Source organism: Heloderma suspectum, chromosome 4, assembly GCF_057233095.1.
Source record: "Heloderma suspectum isolate Gila_16-S chromosome 4, 16-S_ref, whole genome shotgun sequence".
Classification (NCBI taxonomy): domain Eukaryota; kingdom Metazoa; phylum Chordata; class Lepidosauria; order Squamata; family Helodermatidae; genus Heloderma; species Heloderma suspectum.
In genome coordinates this window covers 197,296,509-197,321,542 of record NC_139461.1, presented here as the reverse complement: position 1 = coordinate 197,321,542, position 25,034 = coordinate 197,296,509, and the positions used below count along the sequence as shown (strand labels likewise).

Genomic DNA, 25,034 nt, shown 5'->3' with positions numbered 1-25,034 from the left:
ATGCATTTGTCCTTTCTTATAGGATATCACAAAATGTGATTCTCTGTTACTTCCATAGTGTATTTCTGATGTTCACTGAATGAAAACCTGATTGAGGAGTTCACCATGAATGTTGCTGCTTATCAGCAGTCCACAAAAACAACAATATTGAAAGTGTTGGCCTTTTCTCTGAACTTTCTCTAATTCCTTTGCGAAGGTGGTGTTAAAGAATACTTCTCCTTCAACAGTGCCACTGGAAAACTAGAGGAAGCAAAGAAAAAAAAATCTTAATTTTTATCCATATTGGGAAAAGATACGTTGGTCAGAATGCAGCAGTTTTCTAACTTCACAAGGCGGTGCTTATATTTGTAGCTGTAGTTGAAGTTTGACTATATTGTTGAAGGTTGAATCTACACCGTTGAGTTGAAGTGTTTTCTCCCAAGTAGAAACTAATGCACCATTTTATAGAATGGCCAAGGAATGTACTCTCCAAAATTGACCTCCCCTAACTATCAAGTGGACTACCTTGCCAAGAAGTTATTTCTTAAAAGCAAGTAAAGAAATTATTTTAGAAACAGAGATTTTTGTAAAATGTTCCAACAGCCTCCATTTTGCTTCTCTTGCTTGAAAGTTATTATCTGGGTAGAAAGACATGGAGAAGAAACAGTCTCTTGGGTAGTGTGAAAGTGGGTTTTATACTTTATTCCTGTAGGACTCTAGAGGTCAGAGAACTTTTCTCCTTTCATAGATCACAAATAAGTTTCTTTCGTGGACACAAAATTGAGTTCACAAATTCTTATAGCCAAGCTGATGGAGCCCGAAAGCAATTTTAACGGAAAGAAAATATAGCAGTATTGAAGGAAGAGGCTCAAAAGGATGAGAGGTTAATCACTCCAAGACTAAATTGAGGTCCCAAGACAGAAAAATTGTTTTGCTGGCTGGTTTTGATAGACTCATAGCTTACAAAAATATGCCCCGTTGGGAATGTGCCCCAAGGGAACAACAGACTCCTGCTTTAATGATATTGTTCATTACATATCTCTGCCTGCCCAGAGTGCCGTCTCTGTGGACCAAGGAAAGTCCATCCTGAATGAAGCTGAAAAGACCAAAATGTCTTGTATTCTAGCTTTTTCCCCCCTTCCCTTCTCCCTGGTGTTTTTGGTCTGTTTTAAGATAGTTTTCAGATAGATAGGCCTGTTGATGTTCAAGGAGCTTTGTTTCTGATAGCAGTCTTAGGCTCTAGACCACTTTATATATTTGCCACAGTCAGGAAATAAAGGGCTGTATCCAGTAGGCTTTATCCAATGTTAGTCTAACCCAGAATTTCCCAACCTTGTGCCCTCCAGACGTTTTGGACTACAACTTCCAGGATTTATGACCATTGGCTATGCTGATTAGAGCTGATGAGAGTTGAAATTCAAAACAACTGGAAAGCATCAAGTTGCAGAAGGCTGGTCTAACTTAAGTCCCATTCATTTCAATGGGACTACTCTAAGTAGGACTAATATTTGATACAAGCCAAAGCCTTTTCTGGACAGTACCAGTAAAAGCTTCTATGTTACCACGGGCCAAAATTCAACATGGAATACACAACTCTGCCATATTCCTACCTGCTTAAAAACCTTTTTAAAAAACAACCCTGAAGATCTGTAGGTTGCAGTACGTACTATTGGAATTATGAAACCTGTAAGCTTCTTCATAAATTCTGAGCAGTATATTTTAAGAATCTGAATAAACTTTGATTATATAATATGGAAAGCTAGTTCTTTAGACTTTCACTGGACTGTTACTTCATCTAAACTTTAGGTTCAAAAGTATGCATTTTCATTAGATACAAATGAGCACTTTGCATCGAATGCAAGGTTTTAGAGCATCCTGCATGAAATATATTCATCCGGTTTTCTGTATTTCTAAAAATATTACCAAAGCTAGTGAAAATGACAATGGTCTTGATCGTCTTTTCAAAAATAAATAAATGGATGTTGTTGTTCAGTCGTGTCCGACTCTTCGTGACCCCATGGACCATAGCACGCCAGGCCTTCCTGTCCTGCGCTCTCTCCCGGAGTGTGCTCATGTTCATATTCATTGCATCCGTGATGCTATCTAGCCATCTCATCCTCTGCCATCCCCTTCTCCTTTTGCCTTCAGTCTTTCCCAGCATCAGGGTCTTTTCCAGGGAGTTTTCTCTTTGCGTTAGGTGGCCAAAATATTTGAGCTTCAGCTTCAGTATCTGTCCTTCCAATGAGCACTCAGGGTTGATTTCCTTTAGGATGGACTGATTTGACCTCCTTGCAGTCCAGGGGACTCGTAAGAGTCTTCTCCAGCACCACAGTTGGAAAGCATCAATTCTTCGGCGCTCAGCCTTCCTTATAGTCCAGCTCTCACAGCCATACATTACTACTGGGAAAACCATAGCTTTGATTAGACGGACCTTTGTCGGCAAGGTGATGTCTCTGCTTCTTACTATGCTGTCTAGGTTGGCCATAGCTTTCCTCCCAAGGAGCAAGTGTCTTTTAATTTCATGGCTACAGTCACCGTCTGAGGTGATCTTGGAGCCCAAGAAAGTAAAATCTGTCACTGCTTCCATTTCTTCCCCTTCTATATGCCAGGAAGTGATGCGGCCAGATGCCATGATCTTAGTTTTTTTTAATGTTGAGTTTCAAACCAGCTTTTGCACTCTCCTCTTTCACCCTCAACAAGAGGCTCTTGAGATCCTCTTCACTTTCTGCCATTAGGGTGGTATCATCTGCATATCGGAGGTTGTTGATAATTCTCCCAGCAATCTTAATTCCGACCTGTGATTCATCCAACCCGGCGTTTCTCATGATGTACTCTGCATAGAAGTTAAATAAGCAGGGTGACAATATGCAGCCTTGTCGTACCCCTTTCCCAATTTTGAACCACTCGGTTGTTCCATGTCTGGTTCTTACAGTTGCTTCTTGACCCTCGTACAGGTTTCTCAGGAGACAGATAAGGTGGTCTGGTACTCCCATCACTTTAAGAATTTGCCAGAGTTTGTTGTGATCCACACAATCAAAGGCTTTAGCATAGTCAATGAAGCAGAAATAGACGTTTTTCTGGAATTCTCTTGCTTTCTCCATGATCCAGCGAACGTTGGCGATTTGATCTCTAGTTCCTCTGCCTCTTCGAAACCCAGCTTGTACTTCCGGTAGTTCTTGGTTCGCATACTGCTGAAGCCTAGCTTGTAGGATTTTGAGCATCACCTTGCTGGCATGTGAAATGAGCTCAATTGTGCGGTAGTTTGAACACTCTTTGGCGTTGCCCTTCTTTGGAATTGGAATGTAAACTGATCTTTTCCAGTCTTGTGGCCACTGTTGAGTGTTCCAGATTTGTTGGCATATTGAATGCAGCATTTTAACAGCATCATCTTTTAGGATTTTAAATAGCTCAGCTGGAATACTGTCATCTCCGCCAGCTTTGTTGTTAGTAATGCTTCCTAAGGCCCACTTGACTTCACTCTCGAGGATGTCCAGCTCAAGTTCAGTGACCGCACTATCATGGCTATCAGGGACATTCAGATATTTCCTGTATAGTTCTTCTGTGTATTCTTGCCACCTCTTCTTAATCTCATCTGCTTCTGTTAGGTCCCTGCCTTCTTTGTCCTTTATCATGCCTGTCTTTGCACAAAACATTCCCTTGAGATCTCCAATTTTCTTGAAGAGATCTCTAGTCTTTCCCATTCTGTTGTTTTCCTCGATTTCTTTGCATTGTTCATTTAAGAAGGCCTTCTTGTCTCTCCTTGCTATTCTCTGGAACTCTGCATTCAGGTGGATATATCTTCCCCTTTCTCCCTTGCTTTTCGCTTCCCTTCTTTCTTCAGCTACTTGTAAAGCCTCATCAGACAGCCACTTGGCTTTCTTGCATTTCTTTTTCTTTGGGATGGATTGAGTTGCTGCCTCCTGAACAATGTTACGGACCTCCATCCATAGTTCCTCAGGCACTCTGTCTATCAGGTCTAATCCCTGAAATCTATTCCTCACCTCCACTGTATATTCATAAGGGATATGCTTTAGGTCATACCTGAACGGTTTAGTGGTTTTCCCTACGTTCTTCAATTTCAGCTGAAATTTTGCAACAAGAAGCTCATGATCTGAGCCACAGTCAGCTCCAGGTCTTGTTTTGACTGACTGTATAGAGCTTCTCCATCTTTGGCTGCAAAGGACATAATCAATCTGATTTCGATATTGACCATTTGGTGATGTCCATGTGTAGAGACGTCTCTTGTGCTGTTGGAAAAGAGTGTTTGCTATGATCAGCGTGTTCTCTTGGAAAAACTCTATTAGCCTTTGTCCTGCCTCATTTTGTACACCAAGGCCATGCCTGCCTGTTATCCCGGTGATTTCTTGACTTCCTACTTTAGCATTCCAATCCCCTATGATGAAGAGGACATCTTTTTTTGGTGTTATTTCTAGAAGATGTTGTAGGTCTTCATAGAACCGATCAACCTCAGCTTCTTCGGCATCAGTGGTTGGGGCATAGACCTGAATTACTGTGATGTTGAATGGTTTGCCTTGGATTCATACTGAGATCATTCTATCGTTTTTGAGATTGTACCCCAGTACTGCTTTTCCCACCCTTTTGTTGACTATGAGTGCTACTCCATTTCTTCTAAGGGATTCTTGCCCACAGTAGTAGATATGATGGTCACCTGAATTAAATTCGCCCATGCCTGTCCATTTTAGTTCATTGATTCCCAAGATGTCGATGTTCAATCTTACCACCTCCAGCTTACCTTGATTCATTGATCTGACATTCCACGTTCCTAAACAATATTGTTCTTTACAGCATCGGATTTTCTTTTCACCACCAGACACATCCACAGCTGAGTGTCCTTTCGGCTTTGACCCAGCCACTTCACTCTTTCTGGCGCTACTTGGAAATACCCTCTGCTCTTCCCCAGTAGTATATTGGACACCTTCCGACCTGAGGGGCTCATCTTCCGGCGTCATCTCTTTTAGCCTTGTGATACGTTCCATGGGGTTTTCTTGGCAAGAATACTGGAGTGGGTTGCCATTTCCTTCTCCAGTGGACCACATTTTGTCAGAACTCTCTGCCATGACCTGTCCGTCTTGGGTGGCCCTGCACGGCATAGCTTATGGCTTCACTGAGTTACGCAAGCCCCTTCGCCACAACAAGGCAGTGATCCATGAAGGGGAAATAAATGGAGAGGGCTTCATTAATGCTTTTCCAACACTGAAGAATTTGTTGTGTGATTCTCATCATTAATTTAATATTACAGGAAATAAAATAATGCCAAATATGGTTAATGCACATAAAAAAATCAAAGAGGCTACAAACATAACTTTTTACATACCTTTAGTGCTTTACCATTGAAGAACCCTTCAAAGAAAAGCAATCCAAATTAAAAGTAAAAACACAAAACAGCCAATTGGCACCTTTCAAAGATACGAAGCACAGAGTTTTCATTGCTTATCCCATTGAAAGATCAGAATATTAGAAACTGTGAGGTCAAAGGCTGAATTCCTAATAGGATGGCATTTTGAAAGCTTTTTTTAGCGATCTTCTGGAGTTCAGTAACAAAGCTGAACTAAGTCTCCACCTTTTGGGGAAAGCAAGACAGCATTCTGGTAAATGCTTGAATTTTATCACTTCAACAAAGGAAGGGAAGAAATGTTAGCAGAGTGAAACATTTGTGATCTCCAAAGAATGTACTGCCACCGTAACAGCACAGATGAAAGAGGCTGCTGTCTCAATTGCCTGGTGGAAACTACTTCAAAACTTACTTTGATCTCCTCTGATTGTCTGTCAGCATTATTGCTAAACGCACTACATAGAGATATCACTGTTTTGCTGTTGTATAGGTACAACGTACACGGATTAATATGGTGGAGTAGTCATCCACTGCCATTTACTTATTTATAGCCTGCGGTCATTGTTAGCTGGTGAATCTGCATAAACACCAGCAACCAGGCACATTCACTTGCAGGCATTACCAGTAAGAGATGTGGCTAATGCATGGAGAATATGCACAAATTGACAGTGTCAACAGAGGATTTTGGACTTTACCCTGAGTAAAGGCCCCAGCAGAGCAGGGAGAAAGAGAGGCTGCAGCAGAGCTCATCCTCGCTCTCCACTTCAAGGCATTTGTAGAAGGTCCCAGGTTTGATCCCCAGCTTCTCCAGGTAGGGCAAGGAAAGAATCCTGCCTGAAACCCTCGAGAGTCACTGCCAGTCAGTCTCGACAATACTGGGCTAGATGGACCAAGGATCTGATCTGACTCAGTATAAGGTAGCCTCCTATGTTCCAGTTAAATAAATAGCTGCAGTCTCTAGGTTTAAGTGATAGGGGATGTGCGGACACCTGACTGGGTGTGGGAGTCCATCGGGCTCTCCAGTCCCCACCGCCTGTGCCCCTGGACTGTGCCCTCCAAGCTGCTGTCCTTGCTCACCCCCGCTCATATGCTCCTGGACATTCCTTGCACTCACCCGGACCCATCCACAAGTGCCTGCCCTTTTCTCAAGCTTGTTTTTACGGGAAAAAGGAGGTCTTTAAAAATTAGGGCTGGGAAAGGCTGATGCAATTAGAGGCATAAATAGCCCATTTATACCTCTAATATTGCATATATCAACCTTTCCCAGTCCTAATTTGTGCATTTTTAAATATGTGCATTTTTAAAAGACCTCCTTTTCCCCATAAAAACAAACTCAGGAAAATGGCGGGTGATCATAGACAGGATCCAGGGTGAATGCAGGCAGCTTGGTGAGCTCGTATGGGTTCAAGCACAGGTCTGAGGGGGCTCGAACAGGGGCTGCACTAAGCAGGTGCCTGCCGAAACCGGATGGGGGTGGGTCCGTCCATCCCTATTAAGTGATTGGGTGATTGATAGCAGTCTCTCCCAACCTGATGCCTTCCAGATGCATTAGACTGCAATGACCATAATTCCTGAGAATTATGGTCATTGCAGTCCAACACATCTGGAGAGTACCAGCTTGGGGAAGTAGGAATGTATGAAAGTGACTTACCTTTCTGCGGATTATGTTGATGCTGGGGGGGAGGCGTTCCATCCCTCCCCCCGGAATCCTGGCCGGGGGGGGAGGCGGTCTATTCCTCCCCCCCGGAATCCTGGCCGGCTGGCTCTGCTCCGCAGGTATTCTGCGGAGCCGCCGGCCGGCTCTGCCAGCAGCCGGACATCCGGCCGCTGGCTAGCAGGGACGCAAATGGTGGCGGCCATAGCCGCTGCCGTTTGCGTCCCTGCAGTCAGCCGTGATAGGCTACGTAAATGTTTACGTAGCCTATCACGGCTGATGTTTTTTTAAAAAAATGTGCATACACAAATGGCGGCGGCCATGGCCGCCGCCGTTTGCGCTCTTTATTTTGGCACGTCTTAATCTACGTAAACATTTACGTAGACTAAGACGGCGAAAATAAGGGGAACACAAATAGCGTAGCGTCTACGCTATTTGCGTTCCCCTTATTTTCGCCGTCTTAGTCTACGTAAATGTTTATGTAGACTAAGACGTGCCAAAATAAGGAATGCAAATGGCGGCGGCCATGGCCGCCGCCATTTGCGTACGCGCGTTTTTTTGTTTTTAGTTTTTCAGTCAGCCGTGATAGGCTACGTAAACATTTACGTAGCCTATCACGGTGTTTTTTTAAAATCTAGCCGTGATAAGCTATGTAACTCTTTACGTAGCCTATCACGTTTTTTTGTTTGTTTTTGTTTTTTTAACTGGAAATGGTGGTGGTGGCAGCCGGTCGGAAGACCAGCTGCCGCATCCGCTGCCGCCGAACCGCCGCCGGAGCCGCCGCCGCCAGGAAGATCCGCCCAAGGTAAGTCCCGTCCCGGGGGGGGGGGCGGGCCATTCCGCCACCGATTTCGGGGGGCCGAATGCGCTGGCATTCGGCCTCCCCGAGATCCGTGGCGGAATTCTCTGACATCCCTATGGGGAAGGCTGTTGTACAGAGTGGCAATTATGTGGTGGTGGTGTCAGCCAGGGCCCAGAATCTTCTAATAAACAACCTCTCTGATAAAGAGCATGAGCCAGGATCTTCTGCCCAGAGATCTCACAGTTCCTGAATCCCACTGGCAAACAGGCTCAGAGGAGGCGGGCAGGGAGTTATCAGTTTCCAACCTTAGGAGTAGCAATGCAGGCCTTTGGCATAAGGAATTTTAATCAAACCAGCAACCAGCCAAAGCTGTTGACTCTCCTGAAGACCAACACTGGGGCAGACCAAAAGTTCAAGTTGATGTAATTCAAGAATGCTACCACATGGCAGAGTGCAGCCCCTTTCGATTTATTGCATGTTGCCTTGAGAGGTGAGACTTTGGTAGTAAGCAGGCCTTGTTTGGGGATGTAAGGATCCAGTTGCTCTTCAAGCTTTGTTGGATCAATTCCTGCTGTCTCTGACAGGTATCCCAGGTCCTGAAGTCCCCTATTGACCTGGTTCACATGTAATACCAGTTCATGGGTTGTTTGTTGTTGGGTTAAAACTCTAGGTTGTTTAGTCCCTCAAACAATGGGTTCACACATCACCTCAAACAACAATGGGGCATTCATGGGTTGTTTAGGAAAGCTGATGCAAAAAGGAAGCGACAAGCAGGTGGGAGGCCGTGTACTCACTTGCTGCTGCATGGTCCTGACAAACTATGGCTTGTTTAACCCATACTTCATTGGTACAGCTAACCCACAGTTAGTCATTATGTGCAAACCAGGTCATTGAGTGACTGACTTTTTTGTTACCTAGTACATCAAGGTTGTGGGTCTTCATAGAACCGATCAACCTCAGCTTCTTCGGCCTCAGTGGTTGGGGCATAGACTTGAATTACTGTGATGCTGAATGGTTTGCCTTGGATTCGTACTGAGATCATTCTATCATTTTTGAGATTGTACCCCAGTACTGCTTTTCCCACCCTTTTGTTGACTATGAGTGCTACCGCTACCGCATTTCTTCTAAGGGATTCTTGCCCACAGTAGTAGATAAAATGGTCACCTGAATTAAACTCGCCCATGCTTGTCCATTTTAGTTCGCTGATTCCCCAGATGTCGATGTTCAATCTTGCCATCTCATGTTGGACCACCTCCAGCTTACCTTGATTCATTGATCTTACATTCCAGGTTCCTAAACAATATTGTTCTTTACAGCATCGGACTTTCTTTTTTCAAAAGACGTCCTCTTCATGATAAGGGACTGGAATGTTAAAGTAGGAAGTCAAGAAATAACCGGGATAACAGGCAAGCATGGCCTTGGTGTACAAAATGAAGCAGGACTAGGGATGGCGGAGAATTTCTCCCCGAAACTTCGGGGGGCCGAGCGCCAACGTGTTCGGCCCCCCGAACAAGTTTCGGGGAGAAATCCTCTGCCCCCCCGCCCCCCCCGGGACGGGACTTACCTTCCCTGAATGTCCCTCCCGGCGGCGGGTCCGGCTGGCGGTTCGTCCGGTGTTCGAGCGGGGCGGGAGCGGCAGCCGGTCTTTTGACCGGCTGCCGCCCCCGCCATTGCAATCAAACAAAAAAAAAAACACGTCCCCTGATAGGCTACGTGACGATTCACGTAGCCTATCACGGCTAGATTTGCAAAGTCAGCCGTGATAGGCTACGTGAATCGTCACATAGCCTACCACGGGTGACTTAAAAAAAAAAAGTGTGTACGGATAATGGCGACCCCATAGGGAGACGCCATTCGCGTTCTTTATTTGGTCTCTGTAGTCTACGTAAATGTCTACGTAGACTACGGCGAAAATAAGGGCAACGCTATTTGCGTTGCCCTTATTTTCGCCGTAGTCTACGTAAACATTTACGTAGACTACAGCAACTAAATAAGGAACGCGAATGGCGGCTCCCTATGGGGGCCGCCATTCGCGTACGCGCTTTTTTTTTTTTACTTTCGTGTTCGTGGCCGGGCGAGGCGGGAAGCCTCCTCCCCGGCCTGAATTTCGGCCGGGTGAGGCGGGAAGCCTCCCCCCCGGCCTGAATTTCGGCCGGGCGAGGCGGGAAGCCTCCCCCCCCGGCCTGAACTTCGCGGGGGGAGCAGCGAAGCGCTCCCCCCCACCGCGAACAAGCTGCGAGAAAAGGTAAGTGACTTTCGTCCACCCCTAAGCAGGACAAAGGCTAATAGAGTTTTGCCAAGAGAACACACTGATCATAGCAAACACTCTTTTCCAACAGCACAGGAGGCGACTCTACACATGGACATCACCGGATAGTCAATATCGAAATCAGATTAATTATGTACTTTGCAGCCAAAGATGGAGAAGCTCTATATAGTCAGTAAAAACAAGACCTGGAGCTGACTGTGGCTCAGATCATGAGCTTCTTATTGCAAAATTTCGGCTTAAATTGAAGAACATAGGGAAAACCACTAAACCGTTCAGGTATGACCTCAATCATATCCCTTATGAATATACAGTGGAGGTGAGGAATAGATTTAAGGGATTAGATAGACAGAGTGCCTGAGGAACTATGGACGGAGGTCCGTAACATTGTTCAGGAGGCAGCAACTAAATCCATCCCAAAGAAAAGAAACGCAAGAAAGCAAAGTGGCTGTCTGATGAGGCTTTACAAGTAGCTTAGGAAAGAAGGGAAGCGAAAAGCAAGGGAGAAAGGGGAAGATATACCCAACTGAATGCAGAGTTCCAGAGAATAGCAAGGAGAGACAAGAAGGCCTTCTTAAATGAACAATGCAAAGAAATCGAGGAAAACAACAGAATGGGAAAGACTAGAGATCTCTTCAAGAAAATCGGAGATCTCAAGGGAACGTTTTGTGCAAAGACGGGCATGATAAAGGACAAAGAAGGCAGGGACGTAATGGAAGCAGATGAGACTAAGAAGAGGTGGAAAGAATGCACAGAAGAACTATACAGGAAAGATCTTAATGTCCCTGATAGCCACGCGGTCACTGAACTTGAGCCGGACATCCTAGAGAGTGAAGTCAAGTGGGCCTTAGGAAGCATTACTAACAACACGAAGTGCCCGCCGCCCCTACCCCATGAAAGGCGCGTGAAACAGAGCACTTACCTGCTCCCGTCCATGCTGCTGTGCGAATGGTGGCCATCCTGCGGCCGCCATTCGCATCCTCCTTCTTCAGCCTTGATAGGCTACGTAAATACTTAGTAGCCTATCACGGCTAACGCAGGGATGCCATTTACGTAAATACGTAAGTATTTACGTAGCCTATCACGGAAGGGGGGGAACCCCAGCATATGCAAATGGTAGTAGCCACCATTTGCGTACACTGGGGTTTTCCCCCTGCCGTGATAGGCTACGTAAATATTTATGTAGCCTATCACGGCTCACGACCGGGACGCAAATGACGGCGGCTACGACAGCTGCCATTTGCGTCCCTGCAGGGCTGCCCAGCGGCCGGATGTCCGGCTGCGGGCGGGCGGCCGGCCAGGATTCCGGGGGGAGGCATGGAGCGCCTCCCCCCACCTGCAGAACCCAGCGGAGCCAGGTAAGCGGGGTTTCGTACACCCCTACATGATGCTCTCTATAATTGTTCTGGTGGAAGAGGAAGCAAGGGGGAGAGAGAGAGAGCGCTTAAATCTATGGCAGGCATAATAGACTTTATTAATGCTCACACTGTTCCTCCAGAGAAACAAATTTTATGTAATGTAAATGGGCTGCATAAGAAATGTTCTTGTGCATATTTATTTATTTTATTTCGTTATTTGAAACATTTCTATCGCGCCCTATATCATTAAGATCTGATGGCGGCATACAGATAAAATCAATGTAAACAGCATAAAACAATAAATAATTTAAACACCTAAAACTATATTAAACCATTAAACAAGCTAATACATTAAGGCCCTTCCTACCCTTCTTTTAGAGCTCCTTTATTCCACTTTTTCAGCAGCACCTCGTCCCCTGGTTGGAATCGGTGGATTGGTGCATTGAACGGTAGCCTCTGGAACGGCACAAAGTAAGCTCGTAGCTGCAAGAGAACAGACTGCTGAGTAGTTAATTGCCCCCTCAACATCTGATCCTCCAATTCCCATTTAACTTCTTCCCTTTTCTCACAATGCACCCGGGGGGGGGGGGACCCAAACATTAATTTAAGGGGAGGAAGTTTTATCCCCTTCTTGGGCATTCTTTGAACTTTTGTCAGGGTGACGAGCAGGGCTTCAACCCACGTGAGCTTTTATGGTTGGCCCTTTCAACTTGGCCACTCACTTGGGGTCTCTAGGGGCAATGGAAATGCCAATCTATCTTGTCATTTAGGGTTGGCGGAGAATTTCTCCACAAATCTTCGGGAGGCCGAGTGCCGACGCATTCGGCCCCCCGAAAGTGTTGGGGAAATTCTCCGCCGGCCCCCCGCCCACCCCCCAGGATGAGACCTACCTTCGGCGAATGTCCCTCTTGGCGGCGGGTCCCGGCGGCGGTTCGGTGGCGGTTCGGCAGAGGCGGCAGCTGGTCTCCCGACCGGCTGCCGCCACCGCCATTGCAAAAAAAAAACAGTAAAGTAAAAAGAAACACACACACCCGTGATAGGCTACGTAACGATTTACGTAGCCTATCACAGCTAGATTTCCAAAGTCAGCCATGATAGGCTATGTAAATCGTCACATAGCCTATCACGGCTGACTTTGGAAAAAAAACATCGTGTACGCAAATGGCGGTGCCCATGGGGGCCGCCATTTGCATTCCTTATTTTGGCACATCTAGTCTACGTAAAGATTTACGTAGACTACGGTGAAAATAAGGGCACGCTATTTGCGTTGCCCTTATTTTCGCCGTAGTCTAGGTAAATCTTTACGTAGACTAGACGTGCCAAAATAAGGAACGCAAATGACGGTCCCCATGGGAGCCGCCATTTGCGTACGCGCTTTTTTTTTTTTCAAAGTCACCCGTGATAGGCTACGTGACGATTTACATAGCCTATCACGGCTGACTTTGGAAATCTAGCCGTGACAGGCTACGTAAATCGTTACGTAGCCTATCACGGGTGTGTGTGTGTGTGTGTGTGTGTGTTTACTTTTTTTTCGCGGCCGGGTAGACGGGGCGCTCCTACCCGGCCTGAATTTCAGTGGCGAGGGATGGGGCGCCTCCCCCCCGGCCTGAATTTCGGCCGGGCGAGGTGGGGCACCTCCCCCCCACTGCGAAGCAAGCTGCGGGGCGAGGTAAGTCCCTTTCGTCCATCCCTACATTTGACACACAATGACGAGCAGATATCTGTAACCCCTGCAAGGTGGCCTTTCAGCAAAATCAATCTGGACCCTTTGGAAGGGATAATATGCCCAGGGCCTACCCCCTTTGGGCGGAGGAGGTGGTTTTGCAGGGTTAGTTTTCTGGCAGATTTCACAAGTTGATGCTAGCCGACGGGCGCTGACTGTCAGACTTGGGGAAACAAACAGTCTTTTATAGTACTCAATCATGGCTGAGGCTCTTGGATGTCTGAGGGAGTGATACTCCATGTTCTCGCGCCATTTGCAGCTCAGAGGAGGAATATGTAGGTGGGCCCTCCTGCTCTGGCAGGACTAGAAATATTCCTTGAGCTCCCTCTCGGGCTGCTCTCTTCGCTGCCTCATCTGCTTTTTGATTACCTCTCTTCTATTTGTCCTCCTTCTCTTTTCTATGGCTTGGACGTGGACGACAGCTACTTGTAGGGGCAGTTGAAGTGCATCAAGGATATCTACTATTAGGCCCCCATTGGCCACTGGGGACCCGCTAGCCGTGAGGAAGCCTCTTTCCTTTCATAACTGCCCATGGGTGTGTACAATGGCAAAGGCATTTTTGCTATCAGTGTAGATATTAACTCGCTTTCCTTTTCCAGCTTGAAGCGCTCTCGTTAGGGCCACCAATTCGGCGGATTGGGCAGAGAAATGTGGCGGTAGCCGTTCTTCATGTATGCTCTTGTCTTGAGTGATGACTGCCGCCCCTGTGTACCACTTTCTGTTTAGCATGTAATTGGACCCATCAGCAAACAAATCCTCGGCCCCTTCAATTGGCTTTGGCTCATCTTCTAGGTCAGGTCGGCCTTTTGTATCTAAGTCCAGTATCTCGAGGCAATCATGATCGGGTGGTCTGGGCTTATTTGGGCCCTGGAGTATTGGTAGTAGTGTGGCGATGTTAAAGCTGGAACAAGCTTTAAAAGTGAGGTTCTCATTTAGGAGTAGGCTTATCTCATATCTGGAGTGCCTGGTGGGGTTGAGGAATTTTCTTCCGCCTCTGGATCTCAGGATCTGCGGCACACCGTGAGGGACCCAAATTTCGGTGAGTCTTCCCATTGTTATTTTCTTTGCCTCTGTGTTGATTGCTACAATGTCTAAGACCTTGGAGTAATATCTCATGGGCCTCCAGGCCGGCCCTTTCTTCTGGCAGAGAACCCCTAAGCTATCCCCTTGTTTTCATAGCCTAAAGGGTCGGTTGGGGTTCAGTATAGCCAGAGTGGGTGGATTTATAAGGGCAGCTTTGAGACTGAGAAAAGCCTTATTCATTTTTTTTTGGGGGGGTCCATCTCCACTCTTTTAGTTTGTCTTTCTGCAGCGCCTCATATAGTGTTCGCGCTATTTCTCTATACTCTGCGATCCATAATTGGCAGACTCTAGTCAGTCCCAGGTAGGCCCGTAGTTCACGAGGAGAGGAGGGAGCGGGACAAGTGTGGATAACCTCGACCCTGTCTTGGCTCAAGCTTCGTGTTCCCTTCATTAGTTGATATCTGAGAAACTTCATGACTTGCCGGACTAGCTGCACTTTGTCTCTGGACACCTTATAGCCCCCTTCAGCCAGATGATTTAGAAGGCAGATTGACCCTTCTAAACATTCGTCCTTGGTATGGGACGAAATCAGGAGGTCATCACAATACTGCAAGAGATTTATCTCAGGTTGTCGGTGGACCAACGGCCCTAAATTTTTCTGAAGCTGTTGGCCAAAGACGACTGGCGAGAGGTTAAGTCCCTGGGGAATTACTGTCTATGTTAATTGAACCTTCACCTCATCTTTTGGGTCCTCCCACTGAAAGGCAAATAACGGTCTCAAGTAGGGATGGGGGAGAATTTCTCCCCGAAACTTCGGGGGGCCGAGTGCCAACGCATTCAGTCCTCCGAAGGTTGTTCGGGGAGAAATTCTCCGCCCCCCCCCCCCCCGGATGGGACTTACCTTTCACGAATGTCCTCCCGGCGGCGGGTCCCGGCGGCGGTTCGGCAGGTCTTCGTCAGGGGCGGGGGCGGCCGCCGCCGCCATTACAAGAAAAGTAAAAAACAAACAAACGCCCCTGTGACAGGCTACATAACGATTAACGTAGCCTATCACGGGCCCGGCTAGATTTGCAAAGTCAGCCGTGATAGGCTACGTTAATCGTCACGTAGCCTATCACGGGTGACTTTGAAAAAAAAAAGTGTGTACGGCTAATGGCGGCCCCCATAGGGAGTCACCATTCGCGTTCCTTATTTGGTCGCCGTAGTCTACGTAAAGATTTACGTAGACTACAGGGACTAAATAAGGAACGCGAATGGCGGCTCCCTATGGGGGCCGCCATTTGCGTACGCGCTTTTTTTTTTTTTCAAAGTCACCCGTGATAGGCTACGTGACGATTCACGTAGCCTATCACGGCTGACTTTGCAGATCTAGCCGTGATAGGCTACGTTAATCGTTACGTAGCCTATCACAGGGGCGTTTGTTTGTTTTTTCTTTTGAAGTTCGCGGCCGGGGAGACGGAGCGCTTCTCCCCAGCCTGAATTTCGGCCAGGCGAGGCGGGAAGCCTCCCCCCCGGCCTGAATTTCGGCTGGTCGAGGAGGGAAGCCTCCCCCCCCAGCCTGAACTTCGTGGGGAGCAGCGAAGCGCCTCTCCCCCACCGCGAAGCAAGCTGCGAGACCAGGTAAGTGACTTTCGTGCATCGCTAGTCTCGAATCTGGATGTAGTAGGATACTAAGGAAAGCATCTTTTAGGCCTATGACGGTAAACCACTCATGACTTTCTGGAATTTTTTTCAAGAGAGTGTGTGGGTTTGGCACCACAATGTCTGTGCCAATTGGGCCTCCAAGGGGAGGGCATTCCACAACCAGGGTGCCACAGCAGAGAAGGCTCTCTCCCACTTCCCACCATAGTGTATGTCTCATACTGCTGGGATGCAGAGGAGGGCCCCTCCAACAGATCTCAGTTCTCGGGCAGGCATATATAGGGAGAGGCGCTCCCTCAAATATCAAGGCCTCAAGCCGCTTGGGGCTTTAAATGTCATCACCAAAACTTTGAATTCCGTCTGGAAGCGTATTGGCAACCAGTGCAATTCCTTTAAAACTGGTGTTATATGGTTTTTATGGGATGTTCCAGTCAGCAGTCTAGCTGCTGCATTTTGCACGAGCTGCAACTTCCGAGTCGTCTTCAAGGGCAGCCCCACGTAAAGTGCATTGCAGTAGTCTAATCGGGAAGTTACCAGCACGTGTACTACTGTGACTAGGTTATCCATGTCCAGGAAAGGCTGCAGCTGGCGGGTCAGCTGAAGCTGGCCCCAAGTACTCCAGGCCACGGAGTCCACCTGGGGCTCCAGTGACACAGATGGATCCAAGCTATGCACCTGCTCCTTCAGGGGGAGTGCAACCCCGTCCAGGACAGGTTGCTTACCCAGTTCCCGGACTTGGGAACCACCAATCCACAGAGCTTCCATCTTGCCAGGATTTAGCTTTGGTTTATTGGCCCTCATCCAGCCCATTATAGCCTCCAGGCACTGGTCCAGTACCTTCACCGCCTCAGCCGACTCCGATGACAAGGAGAAATAGAGGTGAGTATCGTCAGCGTACTGGTGACACCCCACTCCAAAACTCCTAATGACCTCTCCCAACAGCTTCAAATAGATGTTGAACAGCATGGGTGATAGAATAGAACCCTGTGGCACCCCACAGCTTACAAGCCATGGGGTAGAACAGGAATACCACTCTCTGGAATCGGCCCTGCAGGTAGTAGCAGAACCACTGTAGCACAGTGCCCCCAACTCCCATCCCGCAGAGCCGATCCAGTAAGACACCATGATCAATGGTGTCAAAAGCTGCTGAGAGATCCAGGTTGATCAACAGGGTAGCACTCCCCCTGTCTTTCACCCGGAGTACGTCATCCGTCAGAGCAACCAAGGCCATTTCAGTGCCGTACCCTGGCCTGAAACCAGACTGAAATGGGTCCAGATAATCAGTGTCCTCCAAGAACACCTGAAGCTGCCCAGCTACCAGACGCTCAAACACTTTGCCCCAAAAGGGGATATTGGCAATGGGGCGATAGTTCTCACACACCTCTGGGTCCAGGGAGGTCCTCTTCAGGAGAGGGTGCACTACAGCCTCTTTCAAGGCAGCAGGAACCACCCCCTGACAGAGTGAAGCATTTACCACTCCCTGGACCCACCCAGCCAATTCACCCCTGCTAGATCGTATAAGCCGAGATGGGCAAGAGTCAAGCTTACGTGTGGTGGGCCAGACTGATTCAAGCGTCTTGTCCACATCATCAGGCTGCAACAACTGAAACTGATCTGAGGAAACGCAACCAGATGGAGCACTGGACACCTCCCCAGACTCTGCGATAACTGTGGCGTCAAGTTCCGAGCGAATATGAGCGACTTTCTCCTCAAAGTGCCTAGCAAACTTATCACAGCAGATGACCAAGGGTTCCAATCCCAATTTCTCTGAGCCTGAGCAAGATCCCAACAGGCCCTTCACCACTCGGAACAATTCTGCTGGGTGACATTTCGAGGATGAAATAATAGATGTATACTAAGATTTTTTTTGCCATCCTCACCGCCGCATAATAGGCACAACGAAGAGCCCTTGCTAATTGTCGATCACACTCACTCCGAGACCTGCGCCACCTGCACTCCTGCCCTTGTCCAACCTGTTTCATTGCCCGTAGATCTTCTGTAAACCAAAGTGAATTACGGGCTGCACAGCACCGGAGTGGGTGCTTGGGAGCGATTGTATCGAAGGCCCTTCCCATCTCACCATTCCATAGTGAGACTGGAGCCTCGACCAAATCGCCATCCCTCTCAGCCAGAAAATCCCCCAGAGCATTCAGGAATCCATCCGTTTCCATAAATCTCCAGGGGCGGACCATCTTAATTGGTCCCCCACCCCTGCAAGGAGGATCTGCTACTGCCAATCCAAACTTCACAAGGAAATGATCTGACCATGACAACGGGGTTGTTGAAACACCCCCCCAAACAAGATCATCCCTCATCCGCCCAACAGCAAAAACCTAGGGTATGTCCTGCCACATGTGTCGGGCCAGTGATGTACTGAGACAGCCCCATAGTTGTCATGGTTGCCATGAAGTCCTGACTGAGTAGGCCCTGTCAGGATAGCCTCAGCATGGATGTTGAAGTCACTGTCCTAGGGTTCTCCAACACCACCTCCGAGACCATCTCAGCCAGCTCAGGCAGGGAGACTGCTGGGCAGCGGGATGGGCGGTACACCAGCAGCATACCTGTTCTGTCTCTTTGGCTGAACACAAGGTACAGACCCTCAAAACTGGAGCTAGGATGGATGGGTTTCCTCGTGAGGGAGATGGAATCCTTACAGATGACAGCAACTCCTCCCCCCCATGACCCTCCAATCTAGGTTGGTGCTGCAGTAAGTACCCAGGTGGACAAAGCTGAGACAGATCCACCCTGCCCAGCTCATCCACCCAGGTCTCAGTAATGCACACCAGGCCAGCCCCTTCATCCACAATCAAATCATGGATAATAATTGTTTTATTATGGACTGACCTGGCATTCAAAAGCAGCACCACCAGATCAGAGGGTGGGCTGATAGGGTGACCTAGATTTTGAGGTATGGGGGAAGGACCGAAAGATGGGGACAGATTTCAAATATCTGTCCTGCCTTTCTGTTACCTGACATGTCCAACCCCCAACACCATACCTCCCTCTGCCCGAGATTACTCCAACAGGAGCGCCCTGTTTCTCCCCACTCCCCTGGGATTCACCTAAGCACATGTACAACTCTAAAATGATGTAAAACTAATAACAAAAGGCCAGTACTGCCAGACAACAAACCAGGCCAGTAAAAACTGTAGCATCACCCTAAAATTGAAATAGGTCTACGCCCCCTCCCCCCTCAAGCACACCACACTTATACAATCACATCAGGCTGTTATCCAGGCTATGGCTAGCCTCTCACCCTAGCCAATTGCCCCCACCCCTCAGCTCTCACTAGGGATGTCCGAGAATTCTGCCACAGACTCCATTGAGGCTGGATTCTTTTGAATCTGGCCTCCGGACTCCATGGTGGAATGGGTCCACCTACCACTGCCTCCCGCCGGACCTGCGCGGAGCCGGATCCCCCTCGCTGGCCAGCTCCATACAGCAAGTGATACGGCCGCCATTGTCATGCCGTATTGCTGAGCACTCACTGCAGGAAGGGATCTGGACACAAATAGCATCCGCTACGCCATTTGTGGCCCCGTTTTTTCATGCAATGGGCTACGCATTTATATTTATGTAGATATTTGTGTAGCCTATCACGTGAAAAAACAGGGACACAAACGATGTAGTGGACGCCATTAGTGCATCTGGATCCCTTCCTGCAGTGAGTACTCAGCGATACGGCACAGCAATGGCGGCCGTATCGCTTGCTGTACAGAGTCGCCACAGAGCCTGCCAGCAAGGATTTCAGGGGGAGGAATGGATCGCTGCTGCTGCTGCTGCCGCCGCCACCCCCCCCCCCCGACTGGCAGGTAGGGAATTCGTACATCCCTAGCTGTCACCTAAGGCATGGTTGGAATCCAGCCTCCCCAACTATCCCACACTGTCACCCTGGAATAGCTCACTCACTCAAAACATGCACACTCACACAGTTGCTCAAGAAAGGAGGTAGTGCCTTTGCCCTCCCCAAAGGAGCAACCCAAAGGGGGCATACCCCCATTGGTGTCACCCCCTTCAGTGTCAACCCTGCCAGTGGCAGGCCCACCATCTCAGCCAGCCAGCTGATATAGCTCCATCCAAGAAGGGACAGGTGGAGGCGGTCAGCAACAGCTGGTTCAGTACCCAGGGGCCTGGTCCTGGAGGGAATGTTTGTCTGTCAGGCAGAAGTCTACAGAAGAGAGCAGTGCTGATAATACTGGTGGAGGTGGTGGCACCAGCAGGCACTCCCTCTTCACTGGATGGTGGCTTCTCCTCCTTCTCTAGCAGGGACTGTCTTTTATACATATTCCTTGTTTCTTCCTGCACAGCTGTAGTGTATGCTATTTCAAAGGGTAAAGTGTACTCTCCCCGCCTCCCCTGCATGAACAACAGCTTGTAATACAGGATGTGACACCAGGAATAAAACTTTGATAATGTTACCTAGGATTTTATCAGTTTTGGTCTCACACGTTGTGCAAGTTAATTTTAGATGGTCAGATGGTGTGTGTATGTGTGTACTTAATATCTTTTTTTTTCTTGGAGTAGTTGACCATTTCACATTTCTCAACACATGCAACAGTCCTTGCCTGGCTTATGAATAATGCAGTCCTTTGCTAGTAATACAAATAGAAGACAGATACATTATATGGTTGTATCCTAGTTTGAAGGGTTGCATCTAATTGCTCATTTCCCATTCAAGTCCTGAATAAGCATGTATGAAAGCAATTGGAAATGGTAAAAGGTGTGATGGTTGCGGCTGGGCTTTCAAGTTATTCTGTTCAAGAAAAATAGTTTTGTGTCACAGACTAATCCTAAAAATGTTTATGTTCTATTTATTTCACTGGAATTTACTTATAAGTGAATATATCCAAGTACGTGACAATAATGATGAATAAAAATTCAGTACATTCAAAGAACATGCCACTTGACCTGTAGCCATGGCATTTTGACCACTGAACTGATGGCCAAATAAGTAATACCCCACAACACTCACACCAGTGTAGAATGGTTCATTGTCCAGGCTTGTTTCTATAGGTTTGTTTCAACCTACTCATGTGCATGGATTGATTGATTTAGATATAACTTTTGTCATGGTTAGCAGTATATAAACTGATTAAGCGAGCGATCCTATGGCTGCTAGTCAGTGGCTAGACAGCTATAGGATATCTGGTTTTCTGGGAACCGACCTTGAAGTCCATGCTCCAAGGTCGGTTCCTGGAGAACCGACCTTCCCCCGCTTCCGCGCTGCCTCACAGGCAGTGCGGAACAGCCCCATGCTCTGCGCTCAGAAGAGGAGTGCAGAGTGGCCAAAATGGGGCATTCTGGGGGGCGTTCCAGGGCGAGGAAGGCGGAAATGCCAGTACAACACCTCCGATGTGTCGTCCAGCAGCCTCCTCCCCCACTCTGCCTTCCCGCAGCTAGACAGCTGAAAGTGGCTGTCTAGCTGCAAATGCAGGGCAGGAGAAGTGCAGAGTGAACGATCCCCTCCATGCGTCTCCTGCCCTGCATTGTATAGGCGGTCGCTTCCGAGTTTGGAGGCATCCGCCTATCCCCATAGGATTGCGCCCTAAATTAATAGTAATGATAATTTTTTCCAGCAATTAAAACAATGCATGATCAGTGGGTGCCCCCAAAAGCCATTATCACTGAGAAGCACTCGTCTTTGATCATGAGACTTCTGAATCTTCTGCCTCTAACGTCAGTAAGTACAAATTTCTATTGTAACTGAATTTATGTTTATATCTATCATAGGTGTGCAGTGCAATACAGAATCAAGACTTTACCGTGATTGAAGATTACTGCACTGGGTTAAGGGCGTTGCTTTATCTGCAGAGCATTGAGGAACTTCAGGAGTGGGATGGGCAAAGTCAACCAACTATAAGGCATCAGAAAGGAAAACCCGTGCCCAAAATTGTTGACCTGATCGGAAAGGTATGTTAAATGGACAACTCTGTCTCAGACACTGGGCCATGCCTGGTACTGGACTGCAAGGCTGTTTTGTTTTATTATTTATTCATTTCCTTACAAGATTTTTATACCACTTTTTGATATAATATAAAACGGCCACTGCAAAGAAAAGAAAGTATTTAATTTTGCAGTTTTGGACTCACAATCCTATGTCATGCCACATCCCTAACTTTATGTTTGCCAACTTAGAGAGTTTTAAAAAATGGGTAACAGTGCCCTGAAAAGCTATCTTTGAGCTGGTCCATCATCTTTATCATATCATTGTCATCACCATCATCACCATCATCACCATCATCATCTTGTGTTCTAGTATAGGAACACAGTACTGACAAATCCCATCGACACCTTATAATTTGGTGAAAAATAAAATACTTTTTTGATTTGGTATCATGGATTTTGATTAGACTTAGCAGCACAGACTCTAATTATCTATTTGGTTAATGCTTCAGGCTTACCTTAAAAGAGGAAAATAAATGTCTTTAGGGTTTAGGTTTTAATGCTATCATATGTATGCCCAATTCTCATATGCACCCAGTTACGTGGATGACCACTCAAAATGGAGATTTTGGTGCAATGGCACCAGGAGTGTTTGTAGCTGCAAATGTAATAGTCATGTTGTGATATCAGCAGAAAAAAATCTGAGATGCTTCAGTGCTTACAGGGGAATCCTAAATTGGCCCAAAGGGGAAATCCACTGCAGAATCACTATGACCTCTGTAGTCCTATTGGAACACATCTGTAGCCGTACTTGTGGTGGGCAGGTATTTTTCTCCATTTTCTTCAGGTTTTTCCCCTCCTTTTGACATCAAGGAGTGGGGAGAGGAACTACCTACCCCAGCTTGAGACTGTCATAGTTATGAGGCCCCATTCTGGCACTTCAAAGGGGAATGGAGACGGTTTGGATTTAGCACAAACACTGACAGCAATAAATTTATGTCAGTTGACTTTTCCATGGGCGTATATGGGTCCTCTGGGACAGACCTCTCCCCAGCCAACAGAGCTCCCCTCCACCTGCAGAGAGGCACCTCCATACCATCCTACCACCTCCAGCCAGTGGACCAGGTGATTAGTGTTGTGCTTCCACCTAGGAACTATGTATTCATTAACAAAACAAACCTCTTGCATTGAGCAGGGGGTTGGACTCGATGGTCTTATAGGCCCCTTCCAACCCTACTATTCTATGATTCTGTTCTGTGATTCTATGAAACATTATCTGGAATACCTAGGGCAATAACTTAGGCTGTTACAATCTAGAATAACCAAACAGTAAGCTAGTCTTTCAGTTTAGCTCACTCCCAAGACCTTGAGATGATAATGCTGAAACTACGACAAGCCTGAAAGTGGTGTGCATATAACTGAATCAAAATGTGGCAAAACTAAAGTCAAACTGCTTGATCTGGTATGAAGCGTTCTACCATCAAGCACCACTGCTGCCGAAAAATGCAATAAGGCACAACAGCAGCGGCTGTTTCGTAGGCTTGCAACAATATGTTTGAAATGGACACAAATCCATGGGGAGCGGCTTCATACAAACTGCTCGTCGCATGGAGCTGAGTTCACGCAGATGCATTTTGAGAAACATGTTATAGAGTGCACATGTGATTTGGGCCCTGAGTTCGTTCCACCTGAAGTGACAGACCACTGTGGATAACAGAATGCAAGGATTTGTGTGAAGAAAATTAAGTGTTCTGGGACCTGGTGTTTACTACTTTTATGTTGCTAGTTCCAGCACCCAAACCGAAGTGCTAGCAACACCGTGGTAGATCTGTGGTGGCCTAGCAGCCTGCTTCTCTCCAATGACTCCACTGCATTTGACTTGTACAGACAACGGCATGCCTTCCACCACTGGCAGAACAGAACTGCTTGTGTGTTCCTGCTAGTTTCAGATGCTTGAGCATGACCTCAGCCCTGCACCACTGTTTTCCTGTAGGAACCTTGCTTTCCAGGGGTACATGAACAAGAGGAATATTTGCTTATTGCTAGAGGGTTTGGGTATTTGCCATTCAATGGATCTCAGCAACTAGGGCCCAGTCACAGAAAGAGATACTTACCATACTTGCTCACCATGCTTGCTCAGCCCTTCCAGAGCACACCTGACTGGGAAGAATTTAGCTTAAATGTGCTAGGGAAACTGTTTTTCATGGTGGCCTTCGCTCTCTTTTGCCAGAGGACAGGCTGCTGTCTGTGCAATAGAGCTGGCTCAGAAACTAGCACATTTTCCAAATACAAATGAATACAGCATGAGTAGCTTTAGATCATTTAGTCAAGGTAGCAGAATGTCCTCATAGGGTACATGGAGAACAACAGAGACAAGAATTGGAATTTTTCCAGAAATTGAGGTTATTGAGGAAGTATAACAAAAGGCCAATTGAATGCTTAACTACTGAAGGCTGTCCCAGAGTCAGGAGGGAAAGACTGTGGGGTGAGGAGTGATTTTGGAAAGGAGGCTGCGTGGTGAATTGCTTTAGCTTCTAGGGGAAAGGAGGGAGGATTGCCGTGGAAATTGATTGAAAAGCTGGGCGTCCTGGGTCAGTCAGGCTGAGTTTATCCCAGCAAGTCCTCTCTTGGGATCTCCTGGAGTTCTGAGACCTCCAAAATGTAAGCAGAGTATTTGCGAGCAAAATTAACAAAACATGCGTGGGGGAAACTCAGGAAAGGGGAGTCATGGAGGACTAAGAGAGTTTCACTTGGAAAATTCACTAAGTTCACAGACTCTATGGCAGTTCGATGACAAAGAGTCACCAAAATGTAGAGTGATCCTAGAAGGGCAATTTCCAAGTGTACAAAGATGGATTGCTTAACAAAGGAAGGACGTCTAGGCTTTAGGTGGAATTTAATGTACTTCTTGTGAACGACACTCGGGTCTCCATTGCCAATTGATAGGTGATAGAGTGCTGCTTTAAATAGATTAGGAACAGGAGAAAGTCCATTTCAATAGAGGTTTTTGGCAGGAAACTCTCAAGTGCATGTTGCCATGGTTTGCTAAATCCTTATTCCTTCCCAAACAAAATGAAGCCTTTTGATCCAAGGTGCTTCTGAGGGGCCAAACAAAATGGCAGAATAGTGCTGTTTGGCAACAAGATATTTTCCCCATGAAACTGACTGAATAAATATTGGTAGGCCGGGTGACAAATTCAGTCAAACTAGTGTTCTGATATGATAAAACCTCATGTTTATCAAAATAGTGTGACTATCAGATTACTGCCAAAATGGTTGCTTCACTGTTGTGGTAGAAATGTATACTTGAGCAAAGGGCTGGATGCACCTGATCGTGTCTGATCTCGGAAGC

General features: G+C 47.2%; 1 protein-coding gene across 8 annotated transcripts in view; it reads left to right on the top strand.

Moving 5' to 3' along the window:
- The window catches only part of DPYD (dihydropyrimidine dehydrogenase), a 761,638-nt gene that overhangs the window by 652,491 nt on the left and 84,113 nt on the right, over positions 1-25,034 (top strand). For all 8 annotated transcript variants that reach the window (XM_084851877.1, XM_084851875.1, XM_084851880.1 and 5 more), the window contains one exon: positions 21,530-21,709. In XM_084851877.1, coding sequence (XP_084708003.1) covers positions 21,530-21,709 — 180 coding nt within the window. The remainder of the gene's footprint in view (positions 1-21,529; positions 21,710-25,034) is intronic.